We start from the raw sequence: 27,755 nt of genomic DNA, 5'->3' as shown, positions 1-27,755 counted from the left end.
TTCTTAATGGGGGTTCCTAGAAAGGGAAGGAGAACAGTCTCTTCCCTGGTGACTGAAGAGCAGATTTTAAAAGGCAGATGATTAAAAATGTAGGAGAATATTGAGTGGGAAACGCGATCTATGTGCCAAGCTGCTGCTGCTTCTCCTCTCCACCCCTGCTGTGCTGACATCCCTCCTGTTTGCTTCTGGAGATGAATAGGAAGAGACCCAGCACGTGTGCAACACTAGCCACCCGGGAGGCAAAATCGTTACACTCCCTGGGACGGCAGAAGTCCCCAGTCACGCAAGCGAGCCTTCTGCCGAGGGACTTCGGCACAGGCTGCTGGTCTCATGAGCTGCCGGTGCCATTGTCATGAGAAGCAATCGATGGGCCGTATTGTGCTAGGCTGGCTGAGTGTTGGTGAAATTGCAGAGGCCTTGTGGTTGTCCCAGCAGAGCAGACGGGCTTGGAGGTAGGGAAGGGTTTTGTGGGTTCAGCAATATTCTGGATCGCATTGAACTACTTGTGGGGTAGCAAGGTGTTCTGGACTTTGCAGAATTTTTTTTAAAAATTATTATTTCAATCAATCAATCTGCCTTTATTATGGTCCAAGACCAGCAGGAAAAAACAGTGAATGCATAAAAGTACAATTATATGCATGCACAATTCGAGCAGATTCAACAACATCTCACAAATGCATCATTAAGACATTATAAGGATGATATGATTTCATGGTGGAACCTACAAACCCGGATGCAAAATGTAGCCAACACTTTTGTGCTTTTTACTTCCCCCACCCCTTATGTTTTTATGTCCCACCTTCCTGTCATGATGGAACTCAAGGTGGCATACATGGCATTCTCTGGCAGTCTCCCATCCAGAGGGAGAGAGGTAGCATTAATTGCTAGCCTTTCAGGTCTGCCCTGGCTTGCATTTGCATGGGTGACGACATGTGACCACTGTCTGCTGTTAGATATTCCTCTTAGGGGATGGGGCCATACCTCAGTGGCAGAGCATCAGTTTTGCATGCAGAAGGTTCCAGGTTCTCTCCCTGGCATCATCTCCAGAGAGAGCTGGAAAAGACTCCTGCCTGAAACCTTGGACAGCCGCTGCCAGTCAGAGTACTGAGCTAGGTGGACCAATGGTCTGACTCGGTTTGAGGCAGCTTCCTATGATCCAGGCATTGACTAGATCTCGACTTGCTTAGCTTCAGCAAGGTTGCTGCATCATGCACCATACAGGACTGAACACAGGAAGCTGCCTTATCCTGAGTCAGACCATTGGTTCCTATGGCTCAGGACCGTCTACACTGACTGGCAGCAGCTCTCCAAGGTTTCAGGCAGTTGTCTGTCCTAGCCTTACCTGGAGATTCCAGGGATTGAACCTGGAACCTTCTGCAGGCCGAACAAATGCTCTACCATGGAGCTTTGGCCCCATGCACATCCTCATGGGCCCCTGTGTGAGATCCAGATAGGAGCTACCAATTTAAACCTTGTAGTGACCCCCCCCCCACCAGTTCTAAGAGGCCCATCAACAGAAACTGCAGGTTCCTTTTGGGAATCTGTGCTGCATCAGTGGAAGATTTCTCACTGCTGTCTGGTCGGTACTTATTAAGAAGTTGTTGTTGTTATTTATATACTGGTTTCCCACAAAATGTCATCAAAACAGCTTACATAGAAGGGCTCAAAATCTAAAAATGACAGGCCCACACACAAAATAGACACCAGCAACAGCCACAGGAGGGACGCTGTGCTGGGGTTCAATAGGGTCTGTTGCTCTCCCCCTCCTAAATATAATCACCACTTTGGAAGGTGTCTCTTTGCCCAGTTAGCAGGGAAGAATTAGCAGGTACATTTAGTTTATGGCCAAGGTGTGGGAACTAGGCAGAGCATGTACCAGGAAGAAGGAAATCTTTGCTTTTCTCCTTCCATTTCTCTTCTGCAAGGCAAATTACACATCCTCTGCTGGTCTTCAGGCAACCCATCTGCAGTGGAGGTGAGTCATATTGGGCAAGGAACTAGATAGACCTGAGTTGCCTGCACATATAGGCAGATATGGATCAGTTGTTCATGCAGCCTCTTTCAAGTATAGCTGTGGAAATTATTAATAATTAAAAGGAAATTATTATTATTATTATTATTATTATTATTATTATTATTATTATTCCAACTGTTTTCTTACGTACATAATCAAAAGCAGTTCACAACAATTTACATAAAGCAAAAACCAACTACTAAATGTAGCAGAACCCAATACATCTGCCCTTATCTATGTGCTAAGTGGTTCTCTCAATGGCTGTATTTCCCTCACTCCCTCTTTAGGCACCGGAAGTGGGTCCCTCTCCCATGCCATAATCCGGACAATTGCTCCAACAGGACATCTGTATACAGTGGAGTTTCACCAGCAGAGAGCCGAGAAAGCCATGGAAGAATTTCAAGAACACAAGGTGGACCACTTGGTGACTGTGAAGACCCAGGATGTGTGTAAAAATGGTTTTGGAGTCACTAATGTTGCAGATGCGATATTCTTGGATATTCCGTCGCCCTGGGAAGCCATAGGTCATGCAAAGTCAGCACTCAAGCTTGAAGGTACGTTTATCTGTTCCATGATGTATCCATCTGGCACCTTTAGGAGAGGAAGGGGCATGTTCTGCACCGCACAAGACCTCCAGATTCTTCAGCTGGAGAAAGCTGAGCTTCAGCACATAGCCAGCCAATCAGGAGGAGAGGAAGAGGAGAGTGTTCCTCAGACACGTTGTTGAGGATGCCTTGGCTTCAAGCTAGCAATCCTCAGATGGGAGACAAATTGCGTAACTGCAGCATGGAGAGGCAGGAGGACTCGGAGTACCCCCGGGAACCCTTCAAGTACCCCTAGGAGTACTTGTACCCCCTATTGGGAACCCCTGGCCTAGTCCATGCAGTTGTACCTAAAACAGTCTGCAGGAACTGGAGACTGCTTTCCCCAGCAACTGACTGAGGAGAGGGGAGGCTCTTTCTCCCTTTGCATGCTACTCTTGCCTGCCTGCGGGAGGAGAACTAAGCCCGCCCCGCCCCAGTCCATTGTTGTCTGAGCACACATGAAAGTGAATGCATGCCGATGTGTGTAGGTGTACTTGCTTCTTTGTGACTGCGAGACACTGTGTTGATGTGAAAGGCAGCATGTAGACTTTTATTCTTCAGTGTGGTTGCATGGACCTGCTAATTAGCAATGCTTTCCCCAGACAGACGAGGTTTCTCATCTCTGCTTTGTCAGGCATTGGTCAGGTTTTTCAACCCATACGATAACCATCATGACTGCTTTTTATTGATCGATTTTTTAAAAAATAAATAAAAGCACAATTCTTGTTCAACTTTTATTTTATTGCCAGGTTGTGCCCAGGGCAAAACTTATGTAGACCTTTAAAAAAATTGTGTTTATAGTTGTATTTTTGCAGGGAGTCATCTTGTTTGTATGTGTTGGGCCCTTTTCAGCCTTGTTCTTAAATGCTAGGCTTGTGTATGGCTAAGAATTGTCAAGGCTTTTTAAAAAACATAAGAAAGCGTCAGGTTTTACAATGAGAGAGAGATCTGGAAGGTGGAAAAACAACTTTTCTCCCACTGATTTTTCTTTGATTGCCACGGCAGTTGGCTTGTGTAGAATAGAAAAAGCTTTTGAACTTCTGTCAAGCATATTCTAGCTGTGATACGAGTGTGTGGGAAGGCATAGTAACATAACTTGACGAAAGTAAATGCTCTCTGACATTTTGTTGGGAGGGGGTGTGCGTGTGTGTAATAGGGATTTAAAAAGAAATCCTTCCTGCTAATGATTGTGTAGATTGAATGGAACAGTGTGGGTAAAACCACTCTCAGGGATTTTGGATGAGATAAAATTGCACATACTCATTTATTGCTTGATGATCAGGAATCTATAGATTTGGGCTTAGCTCACTAAAGTTAAAGTGTGCCGTACAGTCGATTTCGACTCCTGGCGCCCACAGAGCCCTGTGGTTCTCTTTGGTAGAATACAGGAGGGATTTACCTTTGCCTCCTCCTGTGCAGTTTGAGATGATGCCTTTTAGCCTGTATCGCTGCTGCCCAATACAGTACCAGTGGGGATTCGAACCAGCAACCTTCTGCTTGTTAGTCAGGCATTTCCCCACTGCACCACTAGCCAGCCATTATTTGTGGTCGCCCCCAATCCTCTCTCTTCCTTCAGGTCATTTTTGCTCGTGCACAGTCAGGAGAGAAGTGGGTCTTTTACCATTGGCACTGGGATATGGCGAGAAATGGATAAGACACAGTGGGGGCCCTCTCCTATTGCCCAGAAAGGATTCCTGCTGTTCCCTACCTTCTCAAAAATGGCAATGGAAATCAGACCCCTGTTGAGGAGATCTGTGTGGTGTTGGATGTCGTGCTCACCAGATGGCTGAGGGCACTCACCACTGGCAAGTGGATTGGTTAGATGCTTGTTGATGCAGCGGTCATCCGGCGATGGATGACGCAAGTCCAGAGACCAGAAGCGTTGGAGCCTGACCTTAGTGGACAAATTGACCCATCAGTTCGAAGCTGAGTTGATTAGTCCAGTCTGTCTGACTCATTGGTTTGGTTCAGAGGTCATGGCTTTTCTGTCACGAAACTGGTCTAACAGCAAACTTTGCTTGGTACAAGCACAAGTCTTGTGTCCATACGCTGTTCCTGTGCAGTGAGAGGAGACTGAACGTTTGTAATAGACCACCACTTTGTGTGTCTTTTTAGACTGTGAGCCCTTTGGCGACAGGGAACCATCTTATACTATCTCATCACTATCTTGCCACCTGTGATTTCAGCAGACATTGCTTTCTCATATCTAGTGTTTTTTCCTTTTCTAGCAAACGCCAGGGATGTCTAATTCTGTACTCGCTCCTGTCACTCCCTTCAAATCCATATTAAAGCTCATCTTTTCCATTAAGCATTTGGGGTGTCCCTTTAGTATTGATACCTTCATATATCCAGGGGTCAAGAAATATTGGCTCTGTGCACCAGCCAGACAAAAATTTTACTCATCGAGCTATGTTGGTATACTACTCGCCAGGGCATCGTTTTTCACTCGTCACAGATAAGCTCACTTGCATTGCTTTCCCAACTAGAAATGTTAAATTGCAAATGACCTCTTTATTACAAGGAGGCAATTAACAAATTGCATTCATGTTTTTTTGTCTTGTTTTGTTCTAAGACTACAGCACTGCAAGACTAAATTATGCCTTAGTAAAATCACTGTAAGATTATATTTATTTATTTCTGGGACACTGCATTTTAATCTAAGGATGTTTGTGTGCAAATGTTGTTAAATCACACACAGTTAGTGGTAGCTGAAATGCTCTAGGAATGTGAACTGGAGCTTTATAACACATTATATCTCTCACTAGCTCCGGTATTTCATTTCGAGAAGAGGCTGAAGTTCCCCCACCACAGAAGCCAAGGGTGCATTTTCATTTGCTTTACTGTAGGGGTTCTCAAACTTGGGCCCCCAGATATTGTTGTTTTCAATTAACAGTTGAAATCTTAATGTTCAGAAGCAGCATACCTCTGATTATCAGATGCCAGGGACCCACAACAGAAGGATCGCTCCCCAGTCATTTTCTGTTTGTGGATTTTCTAGAAGCATCTTGCTGACCATCTTTAGCAGGCCTGCTCAACTTATGTCCCCCAGCTGTTTTTGGACTACAACTCCCATAATTCCCAGCCACTATAGCCAATAGCCAGGGATTATGGGAGTTGTAGGCCAACATCTGCAGGAGGGCCGAAGTTGAGCAGGCCTGATCTTTAGAGACGAAAGGTTATGCTAAATCAGAGCTGCACAACTTTGGTCCACTGGTTGCTGCTGGGTTACAACTCCTGCAATCCCTGGCTTGGCCACTCTGGGTGGAGATGATGGGAGTTGTATTCTTAACAGCAGCCCTGTATTAGATGGACCTCTTCAGCCTGATGCAGAAAAGAAATTCTTACATTCTTGCTGTTTTAGCCCACTGCCGAGAAGGTTGGTCTTGATTTTTTCTCTCTCCTGCAAAGATAGCCAAGAAACTGTAAGCTTCCTCCAATGGTGATCAATATTATTTCTGCCATAACTGCTAACATGCAAACAAGCCCATAACATTGTTTTCCCCGACTAGTTTTTCTTTAACCACTGTTACAACAGTGGAACACTTTCACATTCATGTATAATTTTTAAATAGACTATCCAACCCCGCACAGAGCATCTGTGCGCACTTTGGGGCCGGCGGTTACCTCTACCCAGTCTCCGCTTCCGGGCCCAGCCGCCTGTCCTCCCCACCTCCACTTCTGCCCCCGCACTTTCTTTCCCCACTCTTGGGCCTTGCCTCCATGGCCAGGCCGGTCCCGCCACTGCCTCTGGCCTCCGTGACCAGGCCTGCTGCCACGTCAACCAATCCTCCTGGGTGCGCCTCAGCCAATCAGGCGCATCCGCAGCCTAGCCAATCACCTGGGTGCTGGGATGCACATTCCAAGGCACACCCAGGAGAATTATATATATACTAGTATTTTTCAGCCCATTAAAATAATGGGCGCTAGTCTCCGCACTCAACCGATCTGTGCCGCCGCTGCCTCTGCCGGACCCGCCGCCGCCTCTGGCCTCCCGGCCGGGCGGAAAGTTCCACCGCTGCCAAGAGTGCCGCCTGCTGCCGCCTTTGGCCTTCTGGGTGGGCGGAGAGTTCCGCCGCCGCAGCCAAGAGTGCCACCTGCCGACCCGCCGGACCCGCCGCCACCTCTGTCTTTTTCGGCGGGCGGGCCAGACCTGCCGCCGTTTCTCCCCTCCCCGTGGACCCCCAACGCCTTAATGATGATGATCCGGTCCCCCAGCTGCCGCCTCTGCCCTCCCGGTCCCCCAGCTGCCGCCTCTGCCCTCCCCATATCCCGTTCTTCGGCTGCCTCTGCCCTCCTCAACATGGCCGCCGTGTCTCTGCGGCCGTATCTTTCTCGGACGTTCTGGGCATGCGCTCTGTGCATGCCCAGAATGGCCGAGAAAGACACCGGCAGACACAGGATTACACCTAAGCATTTTATTATAGAGGATAGACTAGCCGACCCCACACAAGAGTATCTGTGCACTCTTTGGGGCTGGTGGTTACCTCTCCCTCCCTTCTGCCCCAGTCTCTGCTTCCGGGCCCAGCCACCTCTACTCCCCACTGCCATTTCTCCCCCCCTTCTTTCCCCCCTCCTGGGCCTTGTCTCCATGGCCGGGCCAGGCCTGCTACCTCTGGCCTCCATGGCCGGGCTGCCACTGCGGCAACCAATCCTCCTGGCTGCGCCTCAGCCAATCAGGTGTGTCCGCCGCCCAGCCAATCAGCTGGGCTCTGGGACGCACATTCCAAGGCACATCCAGGAGAATTAATATAACAGATTATTGCATGTCAAATGAGCAGTGGGCCATGCAGGTTCTGACTTTAAGCCAGAAGTACAGTAAAATGGACCTCTCAGCCTATCATCCTCTTGTTAATCTGCCTGTCTCATTCCCCACTTCCCCCTCTCCCCCACCCCAGAAATTAAATAACAATTATTTGAAAGTGGGTGTTGATTTTTAATTTACACGTTCCATAAATCCTCAGCAAGATGAGCAGGAACATTCTCCCCCCCGCCGCACACACACTCTTGCATGACTCGGTCTCAATCTCCTGATTCACTGCAGTTTGTTATTTTAATCGGCCAAGGGTTTAATGGTCTGTTAAGCATACATCCATCCTTGCTGTTCCTGCCTGGGATTTCTTTAACCTCTCTCTTAACAACCTGTTTTATTGCAAAGAGCTTGAAAGAATACAAATCGGTGCTTTGGGTCCGTGGCTTACGAGGGTCCTTATTTGTTGTTGGCGGTGTATCGGAGGGCGAGGCCAGCCTTGTGCCTCTGCGCTTCGGCTTGGCCTTCCTGCCAGAGTTGCTCCTCATTCTGACAGCAGCGATTCTTGCTTATTGGAGATCTGCTGCACTGCAGATATTGCTTCATCTACTACCCTTGCACACGTTCTCCTTCCCAGCACCCCTCCTTCCTTTTGCAGCATCTGCTGATAAATGCTTTTCACTGCAATGGTGGCTGTAGCCGATGCGCGACCTTGATTCTGACTGAATTTTTGATAAACTCCTTTAGGCTTTTTTTTTTTTTTTTTAATTATTAAAACGAGAGGGAGAGAGGAAGCTCCCTGTTGCTCAACTACATATCTAAAATGGATGGAAGAACAAGGTTTTCTGAACTGTTGTGCAGGTTTTTTGTTTTCTTTGCTGTAGGGCCTGTTTTTATGCTGAGATAATGACAACCCCTGAGCTCACTTCGGCTCCTACTTTGTGCAGGATCCCAAGAAGTAAATGCAATTTTCAAGTGAATTGGAAGGGAGTTGACAACTCCAGGCAGAGATGTGGGGCTCTTTTGTCTTGGGATGTCATTATGGAAAACAATAGCAGAATTGTATGTGACGTTTGCAGTTCCATACTGTTTGCTGTAAATGCAGGATCAGTTTAAACCAGGGGTGCACAAGTCAAATACCCTGGTGGGCCGGAACCAACCATGACTTGGTAGGCAGGGGCTGAGGTAAATTGTCAGCACATTAATGATTGTATTAAAATTAATTATTAAAATATTAATGAAAGCAATTATTAGTTACTCATTAAAAATATTAATGAAAGCAAGTATTAGTTACCCACAGCACGAGGAGGGAAGAGGAGGTCACTGTGCGAAACAGGATGCTGGATTTGATGGGCCTTGGGCCTGATCCAGCAGGGCTGTCCTTATGTTCTTATGAGGCTCCTAGCAACCTTTCCTCTTCCTCGTCCCCTGTGCACTTTCAACGCCTTCAAAGGTTGGTTTTGAAAGGGGCCTGACACCCCCCCCCCCCAGTTCCATGGGGCAAGGCAGCATTTTGCAGCTCACCTCAAGCACCACAATACTTTGGGCCAGCCCTGGGGCCAGCAAAAAAATCTCCCTGGGCTGGATTCGGCCGCCAGGCCTGATGTTGTGCCGGCCTAGAAGGATTTGCATGCATTTTCCATAACATTTAAACCAGGCCGGCACAACATCTGTGTCACATGCACACACAAAAGAACATATTATAAAACGCTGCATGTTGTATAGATTTACTTATTTAGGTTTAAAAAAAAAAAAAAAAAACCAACAACCCACACATTATCCTGCCTTCTGATGTAAAAGCCCTTGAGGTGGCTTCTAAAACAAAAGTCACACAAACCTCCGATCTCTGCTTCAGCTATCAATGGCAGAGGGAAAGATCAGAGAGCTGGGTCCCTTCATCACTCTGGTTGAGACCAAGGGAATGATGGAGCCATAGCATCTGCTTTGCATGCAGAAAGTCGCAGGGTCAATTGCTGGCATCTCCATGAAACCTTGCCAGTTGCCAGTCAGTGTACTGAGCTGGATGGACCAATGGTCTGACTCGGTAGAAGGCAGCTTCCTATGTTCCTATAGTCTTATCTCCTCCTCAATAACTGTCCAGCCTGTCCCACAGTACAGAGCCCATGAGGTCATATGAATATAGGAAGCTGCCATATACTGAGTTCAGTGTTCCTCTAAGGTCTGCACGTGTGTACACACTCATTCATTTTTTGATGTCCACTCAGTTAATGTTAAATCCCGCTCAGGTTGAATCAGGAAGTCCCCATTCTGAATGCATGTGTGCACACATTGCTTGATACTGCCGCTCAGAACAAAACTAATTCTGCACACTGATGAAAAAAATTAGCGAGAACACTGACTGAGTCAGACCATCAGTGCTCGCACATCTCACAGTGCTCGCACATCTCACAGTGCTCGCACATCTCACAGTGCTCGCACATCTCACAGTGCTCGCACATCTCACAGTGCTCGCACATCTCACAGTGCTCGCACATCTCACAGTGCTTGCACATCAAGTCTCCCATTCATATGCAACCAGGGCAGACTCTGCTTAGCTAAGGGAACATGTCATGCTTGCTCCCACAAGACCAGCTCTCCAGCTTATGAGGCAAGGCCGAGTTGGTCAGAATAGCACCATGGACAGATCCTTGGGACGTGTTGATCCAAAAACATCCGGAGGAAGACCGAGCTCTTAAATACCTCTGAGCAAAGCCTGCTCCTGGTGGGCAGCCCTCAAGCCTGGAGTCTGCCACACGTCCTCGGCCTCTCCAGCTGATCCTGCCTCCAGTGTTGACTTGTGGATATCAGTTGGGGGGTGAAGTTAGGGGAGGGGGGTAGCCAGCTCTTCGGAGGCTGTCGCTTCAGGGGATTCAGGCTACACGAATGTTGTTGTGCGGGACTCCATCTCTGGAGCCCTTGCAGGCTCTGGCTCTGTATCAGGTTCCAGTGCTGATCCTGACTCTTCAGTATAAGACTCAAGCCCTATTCATACGTTGCGCCCAGCGCTCCTACAATGAATATACAGTGTACACAGGTACAGTTATTCGCAAGTTACATTGAATGCAGGTGCAGTTGTATATGGACTGTCTGTGCCATGCATTGTAGCCAGGTTCACTTAAAACGGACAAAGGCACAGCCATTCTCTTACACACATGTATGAGTGTACAGACACTTGTATACTCATGCAGCATAGAGCCAGTGTACCACACAGTGAACCAGATCATCTTGTAATGCGCTGAAGGCGCACCTGTCCTGACATCTTTGCAGGTCGTCCCCTTGGACATCCTGTAATCACTTGTGAGAGTGGATAATACAGCTCCTGTTGGACTACAACCCCCATCATACCCAGATGCATGAAATGTGGCTGGGGGTGATGGGAGTTGTAGTCCAACAATTTATTTATTTTCTTTCTTTCTTTCATTTATAAACTGCCCCATCCAAAGGCTCTGGACAGTGTACAACAAATTTAAAAAGACCTAAAAACACACACCATTTAAAACACAGTTCTAAAAACAATATAAAAACAATTCAAAAACCATTTTAAAAACCATTTAAAACTAATTAAAATACTTCCAAAAACAATTTACAACCCTTGGAAGTCCAGGCCAAACAAGTAAGTTTTTTAGGGCTCTCTTAAAGGCCGACAGCGAGCCTAAACTGCGGATATCTGCCAGGCGTGCATTCCATAGGCCAAGAGCGGCTACAGAAAAGGCCGCAGAGCCTCAGCTAGGATACTTTTGCCGTAATGCCTTTCTTGTAGACAAGGTTTAATCTAATTACTGGGGAGGAAGGTCTACCCTTAACGTAGTCTGTGAGTGGCTGTCTCAAGACAACAGACCTGAAGAAAGAACTTCTGAATCTTGATGGTTTAAGCATGGCTGCACTGCTTTTGCTGTAGATTTTGCGGTCCCTTTGCGGTGTTTTTTCTGTTTCTTTTTCTTTTAACCTTTTAATGTTCTTGAGACAAATAAAAAATGTACGACTGGAAGTGTGTTCGTGGAGGATTTTAAATTTTCATGTTGGGAGATGAGGAGTTGTAGAGGTGTGTGTTTAATTCAAACCTCATGCATAATGAATACCGTCTTTCGCAACATAAAAAATCAGCCTGCCTCTTTCTCTCCCCTACCCCTGCCCCTTTTTCAGCATGAAGAATTTAGAAAGCTTTGTGGCTGCTCTATGCCATGTTACTGCAGAGCAGTGGTTTCAGATTTTCTGGTCTTCAAGGAATGTCTTCCATATCACTTGGTCTGCTGTAGAACCCCTGGGGGTCTGCCCCAGAACCCCTGGGTGGTGCATGGGATTTGCGGAGAAAATCTAACCCAAATCCCATGTAAGGTGTTGTATGGGATTTGGGGAGAACAGCTATGGTGTTCCAGGGTACACCACAGAGACAGACAAGAGGATGAATATGCACACAGTGGATGGCTCAGTCAATCAGTTCCTTTATTACAGTCACAGACCAGCACCGTTTACAAACAGAAGCCCAACAAAAAAACCTACATAACCGACAGGGTTATGATACAGCAATTAAGCACATAGTTAAGTATAAAGATCAGTTAACAATGATTCTTTAATGAATCCCTGGTGAATTTTACTGGCTATTAAACAGAACTTAGCCACATTAAAAGATCTCAAGTCATTCTGGTCAGTTAAAAGATATTCAAGATAAAAAGAAGCTGTCCAACCTGGATGACAGCTAATAAAAGGGGTTATATGTTTATGTTTATATGTTATATATCTCGGTACAATGGATGACTCTGAATTACTCAAGATAGTCCTCAAGAGCATGTGAGTCCAACAGCAGCTGAAGAATCTCAGCTTGGCCAACCCTGCATAACAAGAGTGTTTTATCACATGCTAAAACATTCTTGTTATGCAGGGCTGGCCAAGCTGAGGTTCTTCAGCTGCTGTTGGACTAGAATCCCCATCATTGAATGCTTGGTGGAAATGAAAAAGTGCTACCAACTATGATTCTCAAAGGGGCCAGCATGATGATAATGCTCTATCCCTCAAAGTTATTGTTTGTTCTTACGATGGCAGCCTTTCATACACACATGCACACATACAGGGGTTGGGACAGGGTGGGGGAGGATCACTTAGACCTCTCATGTGGAATAGATGCAATATATATACTTGGTAAGCAATTACAATGTGGGGGGGGATGTAAATATGCATATGAATTCCCCTTTTTCTTGTTTCCTTTCTTCCCCCAACTTGTAGCCACTCATAAAAGATGACATGCATTGTACATTTAAGCTTGATGTATGTTAATTACTGTCAAAATAATTACTTGTTACTGTTCATGGCTGGAAAACCAATAAAAAATTAATTAAAAAATGCACTATAGAGCATGCTGCATGGGATGTGCCACAGCACTTCATTTATCTTATTTTAATAATGTTTATCCCGGTCTTACCCTATTAAGAAAAGCATGCAGTGGCTTACAATAAATATGAACAATAAAAGAGCTGGCCTTGAGGTAGCAAGCATGAATTATCCCCTCTGCTAAGTAAGGTCTGCCTTGGTTTGCATTTGGATGGGAGAATGCATGTGAGTGCTGTAATCCTCTGCCCAGGTGAAGGATGTTCGACCTGCTCTAGATGGGGTTGCGCTCCCCCTGAAGGACCAGGTTTGGAGTTGGAGGGTGCTCATTGATCCTGCACTGTCTCTAGAGGCTCAAGTGGTCTCTGTGGAGTGCCTTTTATCAGATTCAGCTGACATGCTAACTGCAACCTTATCTGGACAGAGATAGCTTGGCCACAGTTACTCATGCACTGGTAACCTCTTGCTTAGATTGCTACAATGTGTTGTGCTTGGGGCTGCCTTTGGAAACGGTCCAGAAACTTTAGCTGGTACAAAATAGGGCTGCAAGATTATTAACTGGGATTGGTCATTTTATTTATTTATTTTATTACTTATTATTTATTACATTTATAAACCACCCCATCCAAGGGCTCTAGGCAGTGTACAACAAATTTAAAAAGACATAAAAACACACACCATTTAAGACACAGTGCTAAAAACAATATAAAAACAATTCAAAAACAATTAAAAGGCTAAAAAAACCACAACAATTTGAGCATATTACGCCAGTAATACTAACTCCCAGTCCATTTCTGGGCCCAATTCAAAGTGCTGTTTTTAACCTTTAAAGCCCTAAATGGCTTGGATCCGGGTTACCTGGGAGAGTGCCTCTTATTCTCTTATATTCTGAGAGAGTGTCATATATTCAATCCAGACCTTAAGATTTTCTTCTGAGGCCCTCCAGGTGACCCTGCCAAATGAGGTGAGGTGAGTGGCTACTAGAGACAGGGCCTTTTAATGGTTGCACCCTGTTTATGGAATAGCCTCCCCGGTGAGGTTCACCTCGCTTGGTCACTTTGTTCTTTTAGATGCCAGGAAATACCTTTTTGTTCACCCAGGCCTTTTAAATTCTAATTTTCAGATTTGATTTGATTTGATTTTTAACTAATTTTAAAATGAATTTTTAAACGACTTTGTATTCTTTGTATTTTTTCCTCTCCCTTTTTGTCTGTTATGATTTTTTAAAATATTTTAAAAATGCTTTTATTAGTAATACAAGTAAAAACAGAAATGTTATATCTCTGAGATTTCAACAAAAATACAAGTTTACAAACAAGATCTTATCCATCCAAGAAAAAACCCCAGTCATAAGAAAGATACAAAGGTAGTGATATTTTATATAAGGAGTAAAATATATGTAGTTAACTAGCCATACAGAATCTAAATCTAGGCATCCATATAGAATTTTGAGCCTCCCAGGGTGTCTGTTATAATTTAATGTGTTATATGTGTGTGTTATTTTTATTTTATGTTTGAATCCTGTGTTGTGAACTGCCCAGAGAACAATTTATTATGGGGCAGCTAACAAATTGTTGGTGGTTGTTGTTAAGATATTTCCTTTTGGGGATGGGGCCATAACTTAGTGGAACACTGTCTGCTTTGCATGTAAAAGGTCCCAGATTCAGTCCCGAATAACAGGTAGGCCTAGGAGACAGTGTTCCCTCTAACAAAGATTCCCAGATGTTGTTGACTACAACTCCCAGAATCCCCACCTCCAATGGCTTATGCTTGGGGATTCTGGGAGTTGTAGTCAACAACATCTGGGAATCCCTGTTAGAGGGAACACTGCAAGCAGAGACTCCTGCCTGCAACCGTGGAGAGCTGTTGCCACTCAGTACAGACAATACTGAGCTAGATGGACCAATGGTCTGACTTGGTATAAGGCAACTTCCTGTATTCCTAAAAACAAAATAAACAAATCTCCCCATCTCTGGCAGTTTTCAAAAATTTTCAAAAAAACACCTGAAAACCCATCTTTTCACCCAAGCTTTCTCAGCTTCCTAAATTTGGGGTTTTTTAATATTTGGTCTGTTTTAAAATTCAAAACCCAATTTCGGGGTTTTTAATCACTGTAATTGTTGTTTTAAAATGTTTTTAAATTGTTAATTGTTATATTGTGTTTTAATTTTAATTTAATTTAATCTTTACTGTTTTAGTGGTTTGTTTTAATTGTAAACCGCCCTGAGCCATTTTGGAAGGGCGGTATACAAATCAAATCAAATCAAATCAATCAATCAATAAAAATCTTAAACACCAAAAAATCACTATTTAAAGAATGTGCTTTTAGGTGCTCTTCAGTTGCCTGCAAATAGTGTTGAGAACTTGGAGGCTGCTGTGAGTCGCACACTTGCTTACTTGCTCTTGCAGGATTTTATACATGCGTGTATGAATAATTATTGCCCGTTCTCTATGCTAGGTAGGCTCTTTCTCTCATCTTGCCTATATAGTGTATTAGGTCCCCCTACCACCAAGGACAAGAATCTCTCTCTCCATAATGAGTGTCCTACCCTAACCCAGGGAAAGGTGCAGAGTTTTCTGGCTTCCTCCCCCCAACCCCCAATTTAAGCACAGAACGTCAGGTTGCTAATATAATCTCTCCTTAATTCTGTGTTGAAGAAGCCCAGCTGCTAGGCTCAGAGTAAGTTATTCAAAATTTAATTTACATAATGTTCTGACTGCAGGATTTAGAGACACTTGAATAATTAGGAATAGCTTTGAGTGGATGAAAACAGTTGTTTTTTAAAAAGTAGGAGGAAATAAAGAAATGGTAGGATGATCAAGAACAGAGCTTGATCCGTGGTATCAGGGAGTCGTAGTGCCTAGATTAAGATATTCAGAAGCAGAGTTATTTGATACACATTTTTATTTGTCCCAGGCAGCCCTGTTTCTGTTCTGTGCCTTTTAAAGGGGAAATAATGAAGCTCATTTACCCACCCACTCTACAGTCTCCATCACTAATTTTGTCAAATGTTCATTTTCTGGCTCTTGGGCTGGTTCCTAGGACCAAGGAGAATTTGTCAAGGCCTGGCGAAGAAGCTCTAGGAAGAGAGAACGGTGAAACAGCCGCACCTTCCAAACCCTGAGATGTATCTGTGCTACAGGCAAACTGGCTTTATAGCCATTCCCCTTTCCATGGAACCTGGAAGGGAACTTGGTTCTGTTAAGGCTACTGTAGCTCTCTGACAGAGAATTCTCACCCAAATGATAGCTGCCAAGACAGCTGTGCTAGTGAAACTGATATAAGACCTATTCAACTTTGCAGTCTAGGTATACCCTGAAAACCTGCCCATTCCTCTGATTGCATCCTATGGATCTTCATGCCATTCTCCCTGCCCTGAATAATGAGCACTAGAAAACTGATTTTGTGTTTACTTCATTAAAACAGAGACTATTAAAAAGAGAAATGCTGTGCCAGTTCAGTTCCCAAACTTAACTTGTTGAGATGCTTGCATTCTTTCCATTCAGCCAAACCCTGCTTGAATGAAAGGGATGATGAATTACTGCTTATCACAGACTCCTTACAGTTCTTCTTCAAGGCTATTACAGGAAACGGTGGTACCACAGCAACATGGTGGACGATGCTATGACTTCTCCAAATTGTATCTTTGTCTTGTAATGAATCAAGATCCCCTTTCCCACCCCCTAATTTTCTTTAGCAGCTGAACCCTCCTGTTTTCCTTCTCAGCAAAACTTCAACTCGCCCACGTATGCACTTGCTTAAAGGACATCTCCCCCCCCCCCGGGGCTAAGGCAATATTTATAGTGTGCTAGTAAGCTCAGAGTAAATGCCAGAAGGATGCTGTTCTCAGATGTTGGGACCTTGCCCCTACAAACAATCAGTGCCTCCCACAATCAAGATACTGCTAATTTACTGCTGCTGTTGTGACGTTGCAGTGGCATCACTAAGAACTGGGTTTCTTTCTCTACAAATACAGAAAACTAAATAGAGTGGCATTGCTTCTGCAGTTTCTTCTTGGTCCCCAATCTTTTTTTAACAAGTGTACCCCCTTCTGTCACAAACCTTCAGCTCAGCTACCCCATAGAGATTTTGTGCATGTACACACACTCACACTCTTAATAGTTATGTTTTGAGATGCTACTTCAGTAAGCTTGTCCCGTGAGTTTCAATAAGACCATACACACACATATATACATAAAAACACAAATTTAAGTGTTCATGGTTAGAAAGATATGCTACTCCAGTCACTGGCTCACATCCGCACTGAGTTACTCATAAGCAGTCTTATTGAAATTCATGGGACAATTGTACTTGTCTTATTAATTTCAATGTGAGTACACAGTTCTGGTTTTCTGCAGCCTGTCAGGCTGAGAGGAGGGGTATGCTGAGCTTCAGTATGTAGCCAACCAATTGGGAGCAGAGGAGGAGGATTTTCATCCTTCTCCCTCCCCCTTCTACAGCAGACACATTGCTGACATGTTGGCTTCAAGTGCCAAGATAGGGAACAAATAGTGCAGCTACAGTCTGGGGCGGCAGGAAGCCTCTGATTATCCACTGAGTGCCCTACAAGTACTCCTAGGGTTACTAGTACCCCCTGGTGAGGACCCCTTCCTTAAATCATTGCAAAGACTGTATAGTTGCAGGGAGAGAAATGGTCTGATGTTAAGAGAAAACTGCTATAAGTGTTCGGCTTCTTAGGAGATCTGTTTGAATTGGAAGGCATATTGTGATCCTTTTTGAGGCTGCACTGGATTCTCATGCAAGGCAGGGATCCAAGAGGGCACCAGATCTTGGAGAGTTCCAACAGTGCTGATCAGAGAACCCAGAGCTGGGCAATGCGGCATAGCAGAACGTTGTTCCAGCAACTTCCTGCAGCAGACTTCCAGGCCCTATAGCTGCTGCTCAAGCAAGGTGAATTGGCCCTGTCCCTTTCCTAGGCAAATCTGTTTCTTAAAGATCTGAGCTGTCGGTGACTGACCAGGAGAGGGATCTTGGGGTCATGGTGGATAGCTTGTTTAAAGTGTTGACTCAATGTGCAGCAGCTGTGAAAAAGGCCAATTCCATGCTAGGGATCATTAGGAAGGGGATTGAAAATAAAACTGCTAATACTATAATGCCATTATACAAAACTATGGTGCGGCCACACTTGGAGTACTGCATACAATTCTGGTCGCCACATCTAAAGAAGGACATTGTAGAGCTGGAAAAGCTGCAGAAGAGAGCAACCAAGATGATCAGGGGCCTAGACCACCTTCCTTATGAGGCAAGACTACAACATCTGGGGCTTTATAGTTTAGAAAAAAAGATGACTGTGGGGAGACATGATAGTAGTGTGGAGAAAGTGGATAGAGAGAAATATTTTCTCCATCTCAAATAACACTAGAACCAGAGCTCATCACACAAAATTGATTGCCAGGAAATTTAGGACCAACAAACGGAAGTACTTTTCACACAATGCATAATCAACTTGTGAAATTCTCTGCTACAAAATGTGGTGACAGCCAACAACTTGGATGGCTTTAAGAGGGATTTGGATAACTTCGTGGAGGAGAGGTCTATCAACAGCTACTAGTCTGAGGGCTATAGGCCACCTCCAGCCTCACAGGCAGGATGTCGCTGAATACCAGTTGCAGGCGAGTAACAGTAGGAGAGAGGGCATGCCCTCAACTCCTGCCTGTAGGCCTCCAGTGGCATCAGGTGTGCCAGTGTGTGAAACAGGATGCTGGACTAGATGGGCTTTGTGCCTGATCCAGCAAGGCTGTTTTTATTTTCTTACGTAAAGGATCCTTGCCAAATGTTTAACAAGCTGGTTATGGTGATGTTGGGGGGCCTTTGCTAAGACTGGCAGGTCCTCAGGGGACTCTTCCAAGTTGGAGAACAGAGGCAGGGCCCTGTCCTTGGGTCATGGTGGAGATGCTGACTCAGCTTCTTTTGGGGTGTGTGTGTGTGTGTGTGTGTGTGTGTGTGTGTGTGTGTGTGATGGGGGGGGTGTTCCAGTGGCATGGGAGTCACCTAGGGCCCAGTTCTCAGGTTGTTCCCACCCTGTCTCATCCCCTGAAGTTCATGCCTTAATCCTCCATTGGGTTAAGAGGCTGGGTCAGTCCTGGATCTGGAGTCATATTGGATCCCCACCCCACACAAGACCTTGTCCTCCTAAGGCAGTGCTGCTCAACTTCCGCCCTCCTGCAGATGTTGGCCTACGACTCCCATAATCCCTGACTATTGGCCACTGTGGCTGGGGATTATGGAAGCTATAGTCCAAAAATAGGCCGAGGGCCAAAGCTGAGCAGCCCTGACCTAAGGTCTCATCTAGTTGGACCTCTGTCGGAATACTGCACTTTTCCCGGCTTGCAGTTCTTAGCAGTAGATCTTTTTCTCTTCAGGGAGCAGGTGTGCCTTCCAGGCCCCTGTACCCCACATGTCTGCTCTGGGCCCATACACCAGTTAAAGAAGCAGTGGCCTTAATTTTAGAAGAGGTTATGAAAGACTCAATCCTGACATTGGACCTCTGCATACTGAGTGAAAAGGTCACAGTAGGACTACATCAGGCAGTACTTGTGAAATTCCCAAAGTGTCTGTCTGGCCACTGTTGGGTTAGGTGGACCTGATCCAGCAAAGCAATTCTTGGGTATGATAGAGGGCCATAGATTTCCTGCAAAAGGCATTGATCTTGGGCTGGCTCTAAATACAACTCTGTTTAACCATTAAGATCAACGTTGGAGGCCCTGCTCTCCATCCCATTGCCACAAGGAATCAGATAGGAAGGTACAAGAGACTGGGCCTTTTCAGTGGTAGTGCCAAAATGTGGAATGCTCTCCTTGAGGGAGATCTGCTGGGTATTGGCGTGTATGTGCGTGTGCGCTCACGCTCTCTGCTTTTAGATGTTGTTTGAAGAGCCTTTTATTTCCTCAGGCTTTTAATTACATAATCCATTGCCTTTTAAGATTTTTATGACCTGCTGCTTTGAACCTTGTTAGGTTTTTACATTGCTGTTGTGTTATATAGTGTGTTTTTATTGCATCCCCTTTTAAAGAAATGATTATTGTACTGTTGTGAGCTGCTTTGAATGATTCTTACAAAAGTGGGATATAAGTAATACTGGTTTGCCATTCCTCGTTGAGTGCCTGGAATAATCTCAGAAGATATTGACGCCATTCTTGGTACAGATCCAGAAGGTAGCCTTTGCCACAGATGGTCCAGTGGCCCAAATCTACCAGTTCCCAGTCCTCATGATCCCCTTCTGGAACAGATGCATGGGAAAATGTAGATAGGCAAAAAAGGAAACACCTAGAACAGTGAGTGGTTCCCAACCAGGGTTCCTCCAGATGTTGCTACAACTACAACTCCCATCACCCCAGCCATTGTTCCCTCTAACAGGGATTCCCAGATGTTGTTGACTACAACTCCCAGCATCCCCAGCCAGAAGCCATTGCAGCTGGGGATTCTGGGAGTTGTAGTGAACAACATCTGGGAATCCCTGTTAGAGGGAACATGGCCCCCAGCCACAATAAATTGTAGCTGGGAATGATGGGAGTTGTAGTTCAGCAACATCTGGAGGAACCCTGGTTGAGAACCACTAATCTAGAGGGTCAGAAGCACAGGTGAAAGGTGCAAGAAAATTAAAGGATAAGAGCTGATTTAGGAGACTTCAAAGAGATTACTCAGAACACCAAATCTTTGTTTGTTATATTTTTATACTTACTGCCCCACTCAGGGACGGGCCTTTTCCGCTGCTGCCCTGAGGCTTTGGAATGCGCTCCCTAGTGAAACAAGAGCCTCCCCATCTCTGGCAGCTTTAAAAAAGTCTTTAAAGACACATCTGTTCACCCAGGCTTTTAATTAATATTGTTTTAATGGTTTTAATGCTGTTTTAAAATATTCTTTTAAAAAATTTAAATTGCTGTAATGTGTTAAACCTTTCGTTTTTGTTTTAACTAATGTTTTACTTTGTTTTTATTTTGTTGTAAACTGCCCAGAGATGTAAGTTTGGGGTGGTATAAAAATGTGTTAATAAATAAAATAAAATAAAAAATACTGTCTGATATGTACATCTCTAGGCGGATAAGAGTCAGGCTCTTATGTTTCCCTCCCTCCATTCCAGTTCTGGTTTGTATCTAAAAACATAAGAGCCTTGCTGAATCAGACCCAAGACCCATCTAGTCCACTACCCTGTTTCCCAGGAGATGAAGGCATGCCCTCTCTCCTGCTGTGGCTCTCCTGGGAGGCATCTTGGCCCTGAACATGGAGTTAGCCTACAGCCACCAGACCAGTAGCCGTTGATAGACCTGTCCTCCATGAATTTGTCTAAGCCCCACTGAAAACCACCCAAGCTGATGGCCATCACCACCTCCCTCGGCAGAGAATCCCACAGATTAAGAGGCAAGCGCAAACTATAGCATGCCTGTTTAGATGAACTAGCAAACCGTGGCTTGCCTCAAAGATTCAGCATAGGGGAGGAGGGAGTAAGTGAGCTCAGAGCTCCTCACTTGCATAATAATTCCTTTGCACCTGAGAACCACCGCCCCCGAGTCTGTGAAGGCAAGATGTTTTCAAAGACTGGCGTAGGTTTTTCACATTGATGGGTAGCAGTTTTGAAATGACAACCGTAGCCAAGTAAGGACTGGCGGCACATCTACACCCATTGCAAAATGCTTTATGAAAGCACTATTAAAGTGATGGCAATAAGTATATTAGCCGTGCCCCTTCGACTCTGGAGGGGTCTGTGATCTAGCTTTCATTGCAAAACAGGCTACCTGCCTCCCCTGCCATAAAGTGCTTGAGAAGCTTCTGCACTGTGTTTTCTCTCACGCCTTCCCCTCCTCTCATTTCTGATATCTTCAGCCTGAACTGTGCTTTGACCTATATAAACATTGAGTCCGTCGCGACTTAGAGCGTCTGCTGGACTTCCGCCTGCCTTCGTCCCCCAGTCTACGGAATGGGGAGGTTTGATCTCTTCGTAGAAATGTTTCTGACAAACTCCTTTGCCTCCTGCCTTGGATGGCTGGTGGGGCAGGAGAGTTTTTACAGACTCCTGTATTGTTCTCCACCCCACCGCCACCTCCCCATCAGCCAGTTTTAGCGGTGTTCTACATGAATACACTCATTTTTTAAAAGACTGTTCCCCAGATCAAAAAGCTCCCACAGCTTCCCAATGTGAGCAGGACTAATCTGGGATAATTACTGTATCAACTCAAGCTAACACAGAGATCTCATTAAACAAATTGAGCTGTGGTCGCTTTTCTGAAAAGGAAAAAGCACTCTAAGGAGTCTCTTCGGGTGGCGGGAGGCAGACGGTATTCACACAGCACACATCTTTCTCATCGGGGGAGTTGTTCCTGTGGTGGGATTCCCTTGGGAAAAATATGTTGTGGAAATTGTATACTTTCAGGAACTGCGCACCCAACGTTTTCAAGAGCAGAAATTCTTCTGACCCAACATTGGCCTGAAAATTCCAGGGTGCCATTCTGCAATTTGCACCATCTTTAACATCGTCTGTAGGAATCCTGTTTCATAGATGATCTCCCCCATAGGGGGGAAATATATATTGTGTGTGGGCTGTGGGTGCTATTCATTTCCTGTTTCCTGTTCATTTTAACTGTTTAGTTCTCTTACCCTTTCATAAAACAGAGAACTTGATGTCTGGAATTACCATTTTGCTTAGCTCAGTTCTGTGTTTCAGTTCAGTTTCCCTTTATCTTGAAATGTGTTTGTAAATGTGTAGATATCACATACCTATTTAGAAAAATGTAAAAGTTTGTAATGATTACAAACACTTTACCAGAGATGGGCAACCTGAGGCTCTCCAGTTGTTGGACTACCATGCCCATCATGCTCAGTTGCGACTTATTGCAGCTGGGGATGATGGGGTTTGTCGTCTAGGAACACACATACCAATTTTAAAAATGTAAGCACTTGTAATCATTACAAACCATATACTGGGGTGGCCATCCTGAGAGTCTCCAGCTATTGTTGGACTACAGCTTCCATCACCCACTGCTGTAGTTTATTGCAGCTGGGGACAATAGGAGTTGTAGTCTAACAACAGCTAGAAAGCCTCAGGTTGGTCCCCCATTCCATAAACCTTACTTGGACATAGAAAGTGGCTGCCATAGCAGTATCTACTGCACCAATAAAGCAAAGCTAGTCTTCCTATAATAAATGTAGCTATGTCAAATAACTCATTTTACACAACCTTTTTTACAATGCCAGTAAACCCTGATTTTGCCATTGGCTCTAGGGTGTATAAGGAAGAGAGAGAGACTATGTTCTCTTAGTCCATTAGGCACAAGGTAATTTCAACATGAAGCCTTTAAATTTTGAAAATACCAACAAGAACACCTATTATCCTAAAGTACAATTGCAAAGCAAAAGGGAAGGGAAAAAACGAACCCTCAAATAATGACCATTCTCGCCTCATTAAAAGCATCGGTAATGCTTCTGGCTCATTTTCTTTCACTGAAGGAAGAGGTAGCAAGAGTATCGACTCCTTTTGGAAGAAGAGTGTCTGGCCCTCAACTAAGTGTTAGAATGGAATGTGAACTGCAGTACTTCCCTTCCTCAGGACTTATTGTACTATTCAAGGAACTAGTCTAATACCCATCCTCTCATTTCCCCAGTGAGCCCTGGGAACTGTAGTTCTGCTAATCTCCAATGGAATGCTCAGCACTTGTTCCCATGCGAGTCGTTGCTAGTTACAGTGGTATGAAACTCATTGAAGCTTGCAATACAAATGTGTCCGAACAGGAAAACAGCTTCTGCAGCCTTAAAAATGAACAGTTGCTTTTGCCTGGCTTGGGGTGTGGACATCTCAAGACAGCTCGTGCTAGTTTTTTCTCTGTTTTCGAAAGTGCTGAGCTTCAGTTTTCTCGGGAATGCCTTTTAATTTTATCTGGAGCTCGGCGCATATCATCCGTCGACTGGCAATGTGAGGCTTTCGTGGCTTCTAACATTCTGGTATAAACCACTGTGCATAAAAAGCTTCATGTGAACAATAGTAAGCCGCTCTTGTGTCTCCCTGGCGCCTTCTCTGAACACAAAGCGTTTATTGTGAAGTGACATTTCGCCGAGATGAGATGCCTTCCTCTTTCTTTCTTCTTCTTCAACCAGCTCCCTAAACACTAAGAATGACAACTTCTCCCTTCCCCACCCTCTTTTTATAGCCCGTTCAAAAAGGAAAAAGAAAGGCTCCTTAAATCAACCGCGAAGCCTCAGAATATATTGTCGGTTAGCTGTGATTTACTCATTAAGGGTCCCCCTCTGGGTTTTCCGTCTGTACTGTTTTTCAAAATGTACTTTGGAGTTGCAGAAATGCAAACAGTTTGGGCTGGAAATAAACCTCTGTTCTGGGTGTTCTGTGATTTTGACAGCTATACCTAGTGAAACATGCAGCATCCCGTCTTGCTTCTTTGGACGTTCAAATTTAAACAGCAACCGCATGCAGCATATTGGCACAACGGTTGATTTTTTTAAATGCCTGTGGAATAGGTATCCTTGATTTCAAAGGTGCGTGATAAAGATCCATCATCAGCAAGGCCTCCATGACGTTTGTTCTTCAGACTGAGCTAAATATCTGTCCTCCAAAACCATTTATAGCAAGATTAGCATGGAATTAGATAGTCGGTGGCAGCGGCTTTGAGTGTTTCTGTGCAGGCCTGAACTCAGAAACCTGTGACACTCTCCAGTGGTCCGGTCATTACTAGGGACAGCCTCTGTTTCTGGTTCCTGCCCTGGGGTGAATCGTGATCACTGTTTTGCATTTGGGGGGGGTGCCTTTTAAAAATGGTGTGCATAGGAGCTCCTGGAGTAGGTGCTTTTCAGCTGCCAGCTTCTAGAAGTTGAGTCTCTGAGTGACGTGGTGTGGTTGCCTCTTGTCTCTAGCGCACGAGCGCATGTGCCATTCTGTGCACCCACACTGTTGTTAAGGTACAATATACAGCACAGCAACAACAAAACCCTCCTTGTTGCTAATTAGCATTTCAGGGAGCAGACAGTGCTGAACCCCTTTTTACCTGATGTGCTGGTTATCTACAGACAGGTGGCTTTTTATGTGGCAGATTTTTAAAAAGTGACCCCTTCAATCCCAAGCGATCCAGCCAGAATGAGGTGGTAGAATTCCAGCAAACTTGTGGATCATATCTCTGACTTGATGCTTTCCTCCTTCTCCCAGCTTCAAAGCTTTTTTTAAAAAAGAAAGAAAGAATTAGACATAAACCAGTGCACTCTCGTTGTCCCTGTTACCCTCTATTTTTAGCAGATTGGTTGTCTTGTGGTATTGCATAACAGACTTTTGTGGGGCTAGCTTCATTAGTAGCTAGCCCCATCCACACACAAGAGGAATGGGAAGGAATGCAGAGCAGAGCAGAGCCGATCAGCAAAGCACTTCAGCCTTGAAATAATTAATGCACTCGGGTTATTATTTTCTCACCCATCCTCCCCCCACACCCATGAAAACCCATTTTGTACTAGGAAGGCAGCATTATGGGGACATTACATCATAAGGGAAACCACATGATCCCTGGATTTCTGGCAGACAGTGTCCTTTTTAATGCCTTGAGCTGATTTGGCTGGGTGGCTTAAATCTGAAGCAGTCTATTCCTAGCTGCAAAGGTGACATTGTGACGAATGAAGATGGGTTGCCCCATAAGATGCTCAGTGTCTTAAAAATTCTGGGATGTAGGCTGTTTCGGTGGTTGGTTAAACTTGACTGGTTCAGATATTTTGGGGTCTTCTGCACCATGGAGCGACCTGTTCTAGCTAATCTGATTTTCCTTTGCTGTCTCTTGTCAGATTGATATGTTCAGGAGACGTGAACCTTCTTGGCTAGGAGAATAAAGTCTTCAGAGCTCTCCTTCTAAGGGATAGAGATTAATCTGTATACACATACCATCCCTGTTAAATAAACACAGCCGCTTTGTGTTCATCTCTCTCTCTCTCTCTCTCTCTCTCTCTCTCTCTCTCTCTCTCCCCCCCTCCCCACCACCACAATGCAATCAGTGGAAATGTAGAGGCTTGTAGCCAGACCGCAAGCAAGCATGATTTTGCTAGATAAATCTAGGTGCACTTTATAGCCCTGAGGGTGGGTCCAAGCTAATATCTTTGAAGCACATATCTGCACAACAGATATTGCATCACTTTGAATGGCTTCCCCTCAAAATCCTGGGAATTGTAGTTTGGTGAGGTGTTGAGGATTCTCTCTACAGAATTCTAGGTCGCTCTTTCAGAACGACAATTCCCAGGGGGGTGGGGGAGAGACTATGAAACCAATTTAACTCTGTCACCGCAGATTTTCCTGAAATGCTGCCAGGGAGAATCCGTGTGGCTAGAGACCAGGTTGCTGGATGTTGTGGATGCACTACGCACCCAGCATGGCCTGAGAGGTTCTAATTATTTTCAATTAGCATTCAGCTCTAGCCATGGTCCTCCCTGGTCCAGGTCCCATGATGCTATGCAGGGATCTAGTTCCACCTAGAGCATAATTTCTTTTCTCTTTAGCCCTATTAAAACACTATGTTGTACATAGTGTTGTATATCTCTTATAGATGTTTGTGTGAATGACTGTACCTGTGTTCATGTTAAAAGTAAACCTGGGTACAGGCCCCTCAAATGCGAGGTACAGATAGGAAGTATACTGCTGTATCAGCATTCAACGTAACATGTGAATAGCTGTACCTGTGTACAGATATATACATGTGTACACTGTACACTTGTATGAGTGTTGGACGTGTGAATAGGTCTTTTCTCTGTTTGCTTTCAATTTCCACTTGTTTCTGCCCAGAACAGTAATCTGTGATTCCAAAAATATTTCTGGTACCCATAAATGTGACATTGTACAGCTGTCTGAGAAGCCTCAATTTGAAGCTGGACATCCCCAAAATTAATTTGGCAGGAAAATCCAAGCTTGTAAAGGAAGAAGATGCAGCTTGTAAATTTAGCAGCACTCCTTTGCTGATAATTCATTCATTGTCCTCATGGATTTTTACAAAATTATACTGTTAAGCAAAGCTGATTTTGACACTAGTTTTTTTTTTTTTTTTTTAAAATCAACAACTATCTTAAAGAAATCCAAATTTTGAGGGGGTTTTAAGCCTTTTGGTTGCCTCTTCTTTGTGATCTCCTGCAGAATTGGTATCTAGAAGAGTTCTACTGTTTAAGTCTTTGTTGTTCCCCTTGGTGCTTTTAGCTAAATGTTTCTCAAACTCTCTTTTCACCTCCATTTTCTGTCTCCTTGCATTTCTGTTCTCTGTGCAACTGAGTTTTTAACTTATGCAATCTTCAGAATTTTTACAAATTCACTTCAGGATTCTTATAATAACTATTGCTTAAGGGTAATTGATGGGAAATGCTGCTTTAATATTTGGCTGATTTGTCATGAAAATATGTAACTTGTATGTTCAGAGGACACTGTATAAATAATATTGGGTTTGAACAATAATTCGTGTTCATGGATTTTTGGTTGGTTCTAGCACGCTGAAAATGAGCAATTTCTCTTTCCAGTAAGAGAAAATGAAATTAATCTCTGGAATTAATTTGGGTTTGTGCAGTATTTTATTATGGAGTAAAACACTGAGAGGTGTGCAGTTAATTATATCATTGTTCTGGGCTTTTGCCACAGTACTAAACATCTGTTGACTCTTAACGACTTGAAAGTTACCATTCAGGAATCTGATTGCACTGTCCCCCTTAAATATGTCTTAGTGCAGGGCTGCATAACTTTGTCCTTCTTGCAGAAGTTGGACTACAATTCTGATCACCCCTGACTATTTGCCACTGTAGCTGGGGATGACTGGAATTGTAGTCCAAAAATGGCTGGAGGGCAGAAGTTGTGCACACCTGTCTTAGTAGATTCCTGAGTTGTAAGTTGTCAAACACTAAAGGATCAATTGAACAGGAACTTGGTGTGAACTGTTTTTCATTGTTGTAGTTAACAAGAGTAACTATGGGAGGAGAGCTGGTCTTGTGGTAGCAAACATGATTTGTCCCCTTAGCTAAGCAGGGTCCACCCTGGTTGCATTTGAATGGGAGACTACATGTGAGCACTATAAGATATTTCCCTTCAGGGATGTAGCCACTCTGGGAAGAGCATATAGG

General features: G+C 44.5%; 1 protein-coding gene across 6 annotated transcripts in view; it reads left to right on the top strand.

The window, feature by feature from the left end:
• Window positions 1–27,755, top strand: part of TRMT61A (tRNA methyltransferase 61A) — a 58,418-nt gene that overhangs the window by 19,606 nt on the left and 11,057 nt on the right. For 4 of the 6 annotated variants that reach the window (XM_053276263.1, XM_053276280.1, XM_053276291.1 and 1 more), the window contains exon 3: window positions 2,302–2,568. In XM_053276263.1, the coding sequence (XP_053132238.1) occupies window positions 2,302–2,568 (267 nt within the window). Of the gene's footprint in view, window positions 1–2,301; window positions 2,569–4,174; window positions 4,907–15,710; window positions 16,207–27,755 lie in introns of those variants that run through there. The other 2 variants (XM_053276310.1, XM_053276300.1) reach the window with 2 other exon arrangements.

Source organism: Hemicordylus capensis, chromosome 1 (genome assembly GCF_027244095.1).
Source record: "Hemicordylus capensis ecotype Gifberg chromosome 1, rHemCap1.1.pri, whole genome shotgun sequence".
In the NCBI taxonomy this organism is placed as follows: Eukaryota; Metazoa; Chordata; class Lepidosauria; order Squamata; family Cordylidae; genus Hemicordylus; species Hemicordylus capensis.
This window is presented reverse-complemented; position numbering and strand designations above follow the sequence as displayed.